The 11862-nt window shown below is 41.1% G+C and overlaps 1 protein-coding gene across 1 annotated transcript; it reads right to left on the bottom strand.

Annotated features, from left to right (window-relative positions):
• Positions 1-726: 726 nt before the first annotated feature.
• TFPI2 (tissue factor pathway inhibitor 2) lies at positions 727-5549 on the bottom strand. The gene is made up of 5 exons (XM_010979669.3): positions 5228-5549; positions 4763-4948; positions 3318-3497; positions 1923-2093; positions 727-1567 (listed from the first exon to the last, which is right to left on the bottom strand). The coding sequence occupies exons 1-5, from the start codon at positions 5313-5315 to the stop codon at positions 1494-1496; spliced, it is 699 nt and encodes a 232-aa protein (XP_010977971.1). The 5' UTR covers positions 5316-5549; the 3' UTR covers positions 727-1493.
• Between the last annotated feature and the right edge of the window lie 6313 nt (positions 5550-11862).

The raw sequence follows: 11862 nt of genomic DNA, 5'->3' as shown, positions 1-11862 counted from the left end.
GCTTCCATGTCTTGGCTGTTGTAAATAGTGCTGCTATGAGCATTGGGATGCATGTATTTTTTCGAATTAGAGTTTTTGTCTTTTCCAGCTATATGCCCAGGAGTGGGATTGCTGGATCATATAGTAACTCTGTTTTTAGTTTTTTAAGGAACCTCCATACTATTCTTCATAGTAGCTGCACCAATTTACATTCCCACCAACAGAGTAGGATGGTTCGCTTTTCCCCATACCCTCTCCAGCATTTATTATTTGTAGACTTTTTGATGATGGCCATTCTGACCGGTGTGAAAGGATTAGGTAACCATTTTTAGTATCTGTGTATCTTCTGAGATTCGTGTGTGTGTATATCCATATTGTTCTAGACTATTTTTTTAATGTATTCTAAGGTCAGATGATAACCATATATAGATATTTTGCTCACATTTCATCTATAATTTCTTCAACCAACCCCCTATTGCTGAGTACCTGGTTTGTTTCCAGTTTTCAGTTATTCCAAATAATACATCAATCATGGCATATACCATTTTGCTTTGTTTTGTCTTTTTGTCATAATACCTTTGGGATAGATTTTTAAAGGAGGGATTGCTCAAGCAAAGGGCAAATGCATTTATAATTTTGCCAGATCAAGGGCATACTTTTAAACATTAATCTTTCCAAGAAACTGTAGGAATTAAAAAAAATATTTTTATTACAGAGAAAGCAAAAAAAAACTGTTTACCTGGAATGTTCATATTTATCAGGAATATTTTATTAGTGGAATTTAAACTATTAAATGTATGCATTGTCTCTGGTATAATATAAACACCTTGAACAGTACAAAAATTTCAACAACTGAAACATGAGAAGGGATGGATAGATAGATGAGGAGAGAGAGAATTTTTACCCCTGAGGAGAACATTTCTCATTGTAATAACTTTACTAGTTTTTTAATTCAGCCAAAAGAGTTATTTTATTTTATTTTATTATCTTTTAAATGACACAATAGAAATGGAGGTAAGTTGGCAGTGTCTACATAATAACACTTGTAATATGTTTTTGAAGTGTTGATAAATCTGAAAGTTTGTGTCCTTGTGCCTAAAATATAATCTAACTTTTAAATATAAAATAAAATATATTTGCTGATCCTTTTATGATCCTGGGTGTTAAAAGAACATTATTATGCTGTCTTATGTTTTTCAGTTACTCTCATCTTCTGAATCAGGAAGAGCAACCCCAAGAACTGGGTGAGTCATATTGGCTTTTGTATCTTATGCACAGGAAGAATTTAACCTCATAAAAAAAAAATGTTGAACAGTAAATTTAAAATGATAGATTCACATTTGAATAGCAGCTAGTTATGTATAAAGAAATATACAAAAAAAAAGTAACATACAAGAACTGGTGAATAAATCACTGACAATTCGTTTACTTGAGTTACCATGTTATCCTTCAGATATATTGTCCTTCAGATAGATATAAAGGCATTCACAAGATGACATACAGAAAAAAAATGGTTAAAACTGCTTCTTCTTGATTTTCAGTCTTCTGGCAAAGAGAAGCTTTGGAATCTTCTTTTTCTTCTTCAAGGCTAAGGTCAACAAAATAAAAATGAACATTATATGTCCCCAGTCTGTAGGCTCACTGTAAATCACCATTGCCAACATGCTTACTAACTCACCTCATCTTATTTTTAATGATTATAAAGTCAGTTTTACTATCTACCCAGTCAATAACATTCTACCTTTAAAAAACAAGGATACAGCTACTGTCTATTGTAGCCAGCTAGTATAAGCATTTTGACAAAACTGATCAGTCCTAAAGTGCTATTTATGTAGTCTAGAAATGGCAATATGCTATCAGTAAAATGGATACACAAAAATATAATTTTGCTCATGAATTATTTATAGTTAGTTTAAAAATGGAATAAGGTTAAAATTCACTACCTTTTACACAAACACGTTTGCAGTCCTTCATGTTAACAAAGTTGTTGTCATTCCCTCCACAGCCAGTATAGGTGAAGGCCTCACAGGCTTTGTATCTCGGGTTAAAATAATAGCGAGTCACATTAGCAGAGCATAGTCCCTCATCTTTTGGACTGTAGCAAAATGATGGACCTTAATGAAAAAGAAAGAAAATTAGAAATGCAGTAATGCCAGAATTAATAAACTGATGATTTCTGAAGTAACCAAAGAAAATCTAATCCCATAGAAGCTTCATTCTGAATCCAAAATATTATACGAAGCTACTTAAAAACTGTGCCTAAAATTTCAAAAAAGCTTATATGTTTTGTTAATTCTAAATTTTTACAAAGTGGACAGAATTTCTTCTGAAGCTATATATCCTTGTATCATTTGAGTGTGTAAAGAAGTGAAACAAAAACCAGATAGGGTCAGGTAAAAATGGGCTGTTTCAAGGGAAAATATATGACATGCTTTGGTAAACTTTCTTGTGTTAGTTGTTCTATTTTAAATGTTTTTATCAGTTCTCCTTCCATTATAAATCAAGAATACATGTTTCTAATTCCCAGGTAACCACTGGAACACTTACATTTACATAAACTATTTAAAAGAATGCCAGCAACAACCATCTCCTGATTAATTCAAGATTTTACACATATTGAACACAGCACAGCTATGGAGTGTTATCTCAGTCTCTGCCAAAGCAAGTTTTCCCCGTTTGTGGAACTTACTTACCTACTTGTGTGTATCTCTGCTATGTCTAGGGAAAATGCCTGTATTGTCTTTCTCTACAGATATTACATACTGCCCAAGTAACCCCTCATTTTAGGGACTGCATTGGGGGGAATGCAGGTAAGAAATGGGGAGGAGAGAAAAGAGGAATAGAGGTCAATTTGTGCTACAATTTGCAGTTACTAAAGACTACAGAAATCTAACCAAAAACTTTAGAAATTTTCAGGTTTCACCATCTTAAGTCTCTCTCTATATATATTGCACTACCTCATATATGCAACTGATTCCGTACGAACCTGAAGTTGTGTCATTCATTAATGAATACTGTCGTTTTTCTGTGTAAAAGTGAAATAGATGAGAAATAGTTCTAAAGAAGCAATGCAGAAGAGGAAGCAAAAACTTGAATCATGACAAGCTGGCAAGCCCTGAGAACTGGCAAGTCATTAATTTTCCCAGCTTGCTTGCACTCTCGTATGTGAAAATGGGCTAACAATACTTCCTCATAGGGCAATAGTGTAAAGATTGGTCACATTATATGTGAAATCGCCAGAACGAAAACAATGTTAATTCCACGTCAAATTATTAATTTTTCTACCCTAAAGTCTTAATAAAGAAATGAAATTGAAACACCCTAAAAGTACTATTTACTTTTCTTTGGTGCACAGAAGCCCATACAAGTAGCTTCGTCTGGGAACCGGTTCTCATTGCTGTGACACCCGCCAGATACGAATTTTTCACATGCCATGGAACTTAGGTTGAAGAAATACTCTTCTTGAGGCTCCCCACACTGCCTCTTACTGACTTCCAACCGGCAAATTTTGGGAACTTCTGGAAAAGGAGGACATAAAACAATGTTAGTCAAAAATTAGCCGCCTTAGTATTACTTTCAAAACTGTACTGTACTTTCAGAAACAGCTGGTGGGGGGGAGGCATCATATTTAGATTCTAGGGTAGCAAATCCCCAAAAGACGGCCCATTAATCCAGCTACAGCGAGACTTTGTATCCCTGGGTCCAGAATTCGCAGCTTTAACCAACCCGCAGATAGAAAACATTCAGAAAAAAAAATTTCCAGAAGGTTCAAAAAATGGAAAACTTGAATTTGTCCTGTGCTGGCAACTACTTGCACAACAATTACGTTATATTAGGCATTAAAAGTAATCTAGAGATGATTTAAAGTGTCAGGGAGGATGTGCCTAGGTTATATGCAAATACTGTGGATTTGGGTATGGGGATGTGGAGTCGTGGGACCAGTCCCCAAGGACTCCAAAGGATAACTGTATTTAGCTGTTTTCTATTTTGTTTTGTTTTGTTTTGTTTTGTTTTGTTTTGTTTTTTTGACAGTCTCCAGACCCAGACCTGACTCAGCTATGATAAATTTTTCAGCTTCACTGGAAAGACTCTGTTCTCTCAGGGTGTTCTGATTGTTTCCACATAAGAAGTTAATCAGACTTATTCATAGAATATGTATTTTTCCCCGGGCTCCATTCCTTGAAAGGCAGAGCCCCTTGTTCTATCACAGGCCTTAACGGAGAGAATAAACATCATTAAAATTAAACAGGAAACAGCATCGTGAATCTTCACTGTATCCCTATACTAACCCGAGATCTGTTCGGGTATCAAGTGACAAAAGTAAGGTTTAGTTAGCTAAATCACACTTTAATAGCAATCCACTAAAGTATTTCAGATTGATAGGCAGTGAACGTGAGAAAATGGTGTTCTCAAGGAGGCATAAAAACCACAAATTTAGACCTAATGATAAATACTGACAAGCACTTAACGTTGCACCTAATGCATTATATACACCCTGGCACTGTTACGCCTTGCTTTCCTTACGGTGAAATCTTTCCCTGAGTCTGAACGCTCACTCATCTGTGATAAATGCCAGTTAGGAGAGAGATGTCTTAGTCGTTGTAAACTTCGTGATCACTTTTGGGAAACTGAAAAGCAGAAAGCCTTACTTAATATTTGAGGAAATTCAGGCCAAAACTTACTGTAGAAAATGGGGTCTGGAAAACAAGCTAAGTTATTTTACTACTAGCCCTTCTGTGAAAGGAGCCCCGCAAGAGTTCTGAGTGTGCGTGCAAGCACTTACTCTCGATCCTCCAGCAGGCTTCATTGCAGTCCTCCCAAGTTTCGAAGTTGTTGGCGTTGCCCTCGCAGCCCCCATACATGAACTCGCGGCAGCTCTGTGTGTACCGGTCGTAGTAGTAACTGGGGATCCGGGCCCGGCAGGGCCCTTCGTCTAGGGGCAGGAGGCAGATCTCCGCGTTGTTTCCTACTGCAGAAGGAGAGCCAGGGAGTCAGAGATCAGCCACTTCTCCGTGGAGGGAGAGGCTTCCCGGGGAGTTCCGTCCCCGCAGCTTCCCAGCACAGAAGAATGGCCTCTGTCTGCAGAGACAGAAAGTGCAAACTTGGGCGCGAGTGCCCTGTCTCGCAGCAGCGCACGCACGCCAGGGATCTAGGAAAACCCCGGCGCAGAGAGTGGATACAGGGGGGCCCCTTGGTCCGCCACATCCTTGCCTCCTGGTCGGGAGGGAGCCCTTGGGCGGGAAGATACCTGGTGGCGCCTGAGAAGCATCTCCCAGCGGAGTCCCCACCAGGAGCAGCGGCAGAAGCAACAGCCAGAGGGGGCGAGCAGAGTTCATGGTGTTTGGGTTCCAGCAGCCTGTGGGTCGAGGTATCCTTAGAGTGCGCCGGCGAGAGGAGGGTGCACAGAGTCCAACCTCAAGGCAATCTGGGTTCTGGCGTGGTGAATGCCAGCTGTTTTAAGTAGGGTGAGCGTCCTTCTGACCCGGGACAGGGCGGAGCGAGCCTGTGCGCAGGCTGGAGGGGAGGCTGATTCATGCCCCGCGAGTTATGATCTTGCTGCCTCCCGCGCGCTGGAAAGTGTGTGCGGGGGAGAGGAATTCCCCAGCAAGCTGAACCTGCCTCTCAAAACTTTCTCCGGTGGCGGTGGCCGCGTAGGGATGACCACATGGGGCATTGTGTCAGTGATGGGAAGTACACAAGCTAGAGTGAAATGACCTGGGTGTGATTGCACAGGATTCCAACTTGCAGCATCACTGTGAAGCCCGAATCCACCTATAGAAGCACAAAGTCCAAGTCTTTGAAGGGTGGGAAGTGTGAAATTCATAGGGCCAAGGGGAGCTGAGCTCATTGCTTTAGACCTTTTAGTTAGATTAGAAATTTAAGTATATGTGTATTTATTTACATTTATACATATATACACATACTCATATTTCAATTGAGGTCTAATTTACATTTAAGAAAAGGCTCATAATATAAATGTATACTTGGATCAATTTTGATAACTATATATACCCTTGCAATCACCACTCCCAGTCAATAATTAGAACATTTCTATCACCCCAAAACATTCTCTCATATCCTTTTCCAGTTAATCCTTCCATCCCCAGGCCAGGGACAACCACTCTTCTTTGATCCTGATAGATTGGTTTTGCCTATTCTTCAATCTCATGCAAATGGAATCATGAAATATGTACTGTTTTGTATTTCTTTCACTCCACTACTGTTTTTGAGACACACCTATGCTGTCGTATAATTTGTTCCTTTTAAATATTGATTAGTCTCCCAATGTATGAATATACAACAAATGTCCTATTACTGGACGTTTGTGTTATTTCTAGTTTGCAGCTACTATGAAAAAAGCTGCTTTGTGTTTGCATACAACTTTGTATTACTTTTGGGTGAAATATTTTAAAATATTAGAAAGTGCCAAACCGTTTTCCAAAATGATTATACCATTTTACACCTCCATCAGCCACATGTTGAGTTGTAATTATGTTTTTGGAGCTGAAACATGAAAGTCCAAAAAGAGACAACCTTGTGGGGGGTCCTGAAGCTTTGACCGGATCAGCCCCTTCCCATACATTTCTTAGTGTCTGGGCAAGTATTACAGTTTATAGCTCCTCTGACATACTAGCCTGAGCCTAACTTTTTATTTATACAAAACAAATTTTCTACATTGAAATTTTACATGAAATAGTAAAGATTTTTTCTTTCCCCTCCCTCACTGAACAGCATGGAAAGTACTGTTGGAAACAAAGGCAGCTCACTGTTTAACCCCTTAGAGAGGTGTTGCCAGACCGTGTGTCCGATGGTCTTGATAAGATCATTTCTTTTATTCCCTCTGCTCTTTGAGTTGTCAGAGTTTTCAGTGTTTAGGGCCCAGGAGGTGAGGCTGGTCAAAGGGGGCGTTGGGTGTGGGCTGAGCTCTAGCAGTGCCTTTGGGGGGACTTTTTTTTTTTTAGTTCTTCATTCCTAGTGACTACCCATAAGCCCTAATTAAAATTAGGATTTCCCTTCAGATTCCCCTCAGGCTTTGAAATGAAATAATTCAACAGATATTTATTGAGTGCTAATCACATGTGCCATTATTTCGGAACTTCAAAGAAGTACTCAAGGTGATCCCTGTCTTCAAGCAGTGTCTGGGTATAATTGGAGAGACAAGGGACATGTGGCAAAGGCCAGGCCAGGCAGGTTTTAATGCCAGAGGAAGGGCACGCCTGTTAAGCAGGAGATCAGAGTACTTGGGAGGGAAGGAAAGCATTTTGGATAGATCTGGTCAAAAGAAGCCTTCCTGGAAGAAATGAGATATGAGTCAGGTCCCTGTGATGCAGGAAAAATGAATATGGTGAGAAGGGCCATGTCCCAGGTCTCAGTTGAGTTCCTGGAATGTGGCCTGCCAAGTGTGGGTCCTTGGCTTTGTGCAGGAATGAATTCAAGTGCGAGCCACAGTGGAGTAAAGGTAGATTTATTTGGAGAGACACATACTGCATAGAGTGTAGGCTGTTTCAAAAGGCAGGAGAAAGGCCACAAGGTGTGGGAGTTTGGCGCTCAGGTTAAAGTACAAGTAGGCACACACTCCATAGACAGTGCAGGCTGTCTCCGAAGAGGAGGGAGCGAAAAAGGGCTGAAATATTAAAGATACTTTTGGAGAACATTTTCACGGGTTCTCTTGATGAATGTGTGCTCCCTTCCTCCCGCTTTCCCTCCTGTTCTATTTAATATTCTCAAGAGAATAATTATCCATGGCTTCTCCTGAGGATAATGGAAGCGGCTTATAGGATTTCTCTCTCAAGTTTCTGAGAATCCCTATGCTCCCAGTGGGTTATTAGTCTGGAATATTTTGCACACTATACCCCTTTGAACCAGTTTTCAGTTTTCCTGATGTCATGCTGGAGAACCATATTCCTAGGAAAACTAGCCTAGTCCGGAAATACTCGTTGTCACTTGTGCTGTTAGGCTGCTACATATCTGTGAGTAGGAATGACAGAGATATGAGGCTACATGTTCAACAACCAGGTTGCCAGGAGGAAAAAAAAAATCGGGGGAGGGAGGTGCTGGTTTGTGTATTTTATTGATTTCAGCCAGTGTGAGCTGACTCCGGCACGCCGATCACTGGGGCAGCTGGCCGGTTTTGGAAAGACATGCTCCTCTGAGAATCAGATTAGACCTTCCCAGGACTGCCCGAGTATTTTTAGGGAAAGGAAACGTCACCAAACATTTAGCCAGGATCCTATTCAGGAGAAAAGCTGGTTCAACTTCCAACTTAACCTAGTTCCATTCTCCTGAATATGATTAAATATAGCTCCCAAGTGGACTAAAACATATTCGAGGCCTAAGGCTAAGTCAGACTTACCATTCAGCACTGATTCTTGTCACTTCTATTCTTTGTTCTCAGCTGCTAGTGCTTTGTGATCACCTTTCGCTTCATATAAAAAGAGGACTCTTTTGAATGAGGGCAGATTAAAGGGAAAGCACCTAGGCACGCAGGGTGGTGTGCTTCAGCTCCTCACACACAGGCACAGAATCCACCCGGACACTCCGTGTCCCGGGTCCCACTGGGAGCCTTGGCACAACATTTTAATATGAAGCATCCCCCACAGTCAAGCAGAACAACATGAGCTGGCCTGATAGGACTGCTCCCTGTGACTTTGCTCCCACCAGCTCTCCTCTTTGGCTGAGCTCAGAGGCCACCTCTCCGCCAAGGAAGGTGTCACAGAATCAGACGTCACTTTGTGACGGTCTCTTCTGGGGAAATGAGCTTTAGGGTTCTCTTGGCCCAAGCAGAGTACTCAGTACACTCAGGCCCGTTGTGCAGCACGTGGAGGGGGCGGAGGACAGGGCGGGGAAGAGGACGTGGCCCAAACCAGGCTTTTCACCCCTCTGTGGTGTAGAGTCTATTGACACAGGTGGAGATCCGTGTTCAGAGGTAATCTAGAAATTAACTTTAGCTTCCTCCCCTTGTTCTATGCCAAATAGGGAGTGTCTCTAACACCTTTGACCACTGAGTAGGGACAGGGAAGGAGGAGAATTGAACAAGTTCGGTAGCTAGAAGTTTGAGATTGTCAAACCAGGTTATCAAGAAGGAAATTACTCCTAAGTTGCGAAACACTTGAGTATTTTAATATCTATGAAAAAGATATTTTCCAGTACAAGAGGAATCTAAATTTCCTGGGACTACTTTAAATTACTGAATCTATCCTTAGAACCATATGACCACCATAATCAGCCTCCATACGGATGTCATAGTATTTCTATTTCCTTAAAGCAATGTCGAGGCCAGAAGGTTACCACATAGCTGAGGAAAGGAATTCCTTTATCCAAAGTCAACAGGAAGTGCAAGGCTGAATGAAACTGGGAAGAACAGTCACCAAGATTGATTCGTCATTGTTAGAGCAAGTGACAGCTCTGGTAGCCGCAGCTAAACACAGAGGCTCAAAATAGTCTAGAGGTCTGTAAAACAAGGCATGGAGTTCTTATCATTACTATGCTGAAAGGAACTGTACATACTATCTGTTTCATTATTTTTATTTTACATTCATAAATCGAGATTTAGAAAGATGAAATGGCCGGTCATGTTTACTTACCTTAGTTGTTAGCAGAGCTGAGACTAGAACCCAAATTCTTGCAACTTACTCAGCCCTGTATCCTTTCTAACATACCCAGACCTGGGCTCTTTCTACTGTATCAAGTAGAGTAGAACACTGAACATCAGGAATGCAAACACACAAAAGCTACCATGAGTTCAGGAGCAGCTTGGCACATGTCAGATCCCTGCCTCTGTTCTTTTTCATACCCACCCCGACTTGGGCCCCATAACAAGTGGATGTGAGGTTGATTTGGAACACCGTAGCTCCGAGAATCAAGACTTGAGCGTGATGGTCTGTCCTCTGAGAGCCCCACAGGCTTGAAAGGTGACCATGACTTTAAGGAAGGGGTTGAGGCAGATGGCCTTCCTTTCTGTGAGACACCTTAGGGAGCGGTGGCATGACTAGCTCCCGAGTACATGAGGAGAATTAATTTAGCCCAGTGATTAGGGGATGCACATACCATAACATAGTTGCTTAAGGGGTTACATTGATAAACCTCTTAAATTTCTTGCTGCCCTGTCAAAATAAAATCTGAAATGAGTCCAGCTGGCACTGACAAGGAATTTGAACATCTGCTAAGAAGGCAGTTAAACTCTCTTCTGGGAGATTAGGAATCACTTGAGTTTTGTTTAAGTTTAGACAACTCCTTCACCCAGTAGACGTTTTTCTAGCGGGTTGGGCCATGTAGGAAATATTTACTCTAACAGGCCCTCTGTCGGACACCGAGTACATGTGTGAGTGTTATACAATGAGGTGGAGCCACGTAAAAGAATGAGACATTCCTCATGCCTAGTTTTATTATTTTCCTTCTCCCTAGGCAGAACATGATAATGGAGTATATAATGTATCTCTTACCCTGGGCATTCTTTCATCTACCTATTCAAAAAATAAGCAGGTTAAACATTTTAAATGTGCCCAACTTTGTGCTAGACATTTGGGATAAAAAGATGAATAAACACATTAGGGATCTCACAGCAAAACAGAGTAGACAGATGAACACTATAACCCAGTTGCAGTGTAGTGTTCTTAGTATAATATTAAAAATCTGTACCAAGTTCTATGGGATTATGGAAGAGGAAATAAATAAAATTAGAGCAAAGAGCTCAATTCACACTAAAAACCAATCCACACAAACACATCTCACATGACATCTTCTATCCCAGGGGACATCGGCTCTTTCCTTCATCAGCTAGTTGCTTTGGTTGGTTCTTTTAGGAGCTGCAGCTGTGGCAAACATTGCCTTCTGCAGGAGGGCAGAATTTCAGACACCCCCTTTCTCTTCTTCCTGGGTGTATGTTCCCTCATGCCTACTTAGGATGCAGACATCTTTTTTCTCACTCAGGTTGCTGCACATTTATCTATGTAAAGCACCCATAAGCTTGGAACAAATTCTGGACTACTTTACCCAAGACCTTTCTAGCACAATGCAGCCTCACTGCCAACCCAGAATTCTAGCCTGGGTTGCTAATCCACTGGAGAGGGGCATGTTAAGAATGGGGAATGGAAGAGAAATTTCCCCTAATTCCTGGATACCATGTGAGATCCTCAATAGCAGTAACTGTAACACTGGATATAATATTAATTGAGAGTTTGCATTGTATTTTGCATTCATTAACTCATGAAATCCCCCATGATAACCACTCGAGAGAAATACTTTACTCTCCCCACTCTGCAAATGAGGAAGCTAAAGCTTTAGATAGATCTGGGACTTGGCCAAAGCTATACAGCTAGCACAGGCAATCTGAATCCTGTTCCCCTAATCTCACATCCTTTCTTCCACATTACTGGCGACCAAAGGCAGGCTCATTTTATAGAAGATGTGCTCACGACCCTAGTTCAGTACCTGGACAGCTCTAGCTCAGATTTCCTTTTTACTCAAACATAAACTTTATAATTGAGAACAGAGAGCTACAGTTTAAATACATTGCTGTAATGCTCTAAGAGAAACATCTGCCGAAATTGATAATCAGATTAGAGGGTTGAGAGAGTTAATCACTAAAGACCTTATTTTCAGGTCTATATTTAGCAGAAAGTAATGGATCTTGACCTTTCAAGGGGATAAAGGTACCCTTTCTTGCAAAAATCTTGACATTTTTATACTCTAGCCCAAATCTCATGTTAGATAAACATTACTTATTAAAGTATCATAAGCCCTCCAAATGTTCATTTGTTCTCGCTTTATGTGGAAAAGCTTTTTTATCTTAAATCACACAGGAGGGACAACCTGCCCGGGGGGGGGGGGCAGGAGGAGGCATTAGCTGCAGTGTGAAAGGGGCATATATCTCCTAGCACTCCC

The sequence above is a fragment of the Camelus dromedarius genome, chromosome 7 (genome assembly GCF_036321535.1).
Source record: "Camelus dromedarius isolate mCamDro1 chromosome 7, mCamDro1.pat, whole genome shotgun sequence".
NCBI lineage: Eukaryota > Metazoa > Chordata > Mammalia > Artiodactyla > Camelidae > Camelus > Camelus dromedarius.
Note: the sequence above shows the minus strand (reverse complement) of the source record. Positions and strands in the feature narration are given on the sequence as shown.

What these genes read in the sequence shown, in the direction of transcription:
- TFPI2 (XM_010979669.3), bottom strand. Translation starts at nt 5,315, where the DNA reads ATGAACTCTGCTCGCCCCCTCTGGCTGTTGCTTCTGCCGCTGCTCCTG. An exon ending in TGCTTCTCAGGCGCCACCAG is followed by an intron (nt 4,949 to 5,227) that starts GTATCTTCCCGC and finishes CTCCTTCTGCAG; the next exon opens with TAGGAAACAACGCGGAGATC. An exon ending in CTTCTGTGCACCAAAGAAAA is followed by an intron (nt 2,094 to 3,317) that starts GTAAATAGTACT and finishes TTTTTCATTAAG; the next exon opens with GTCCATCATTTTGCTACAGT.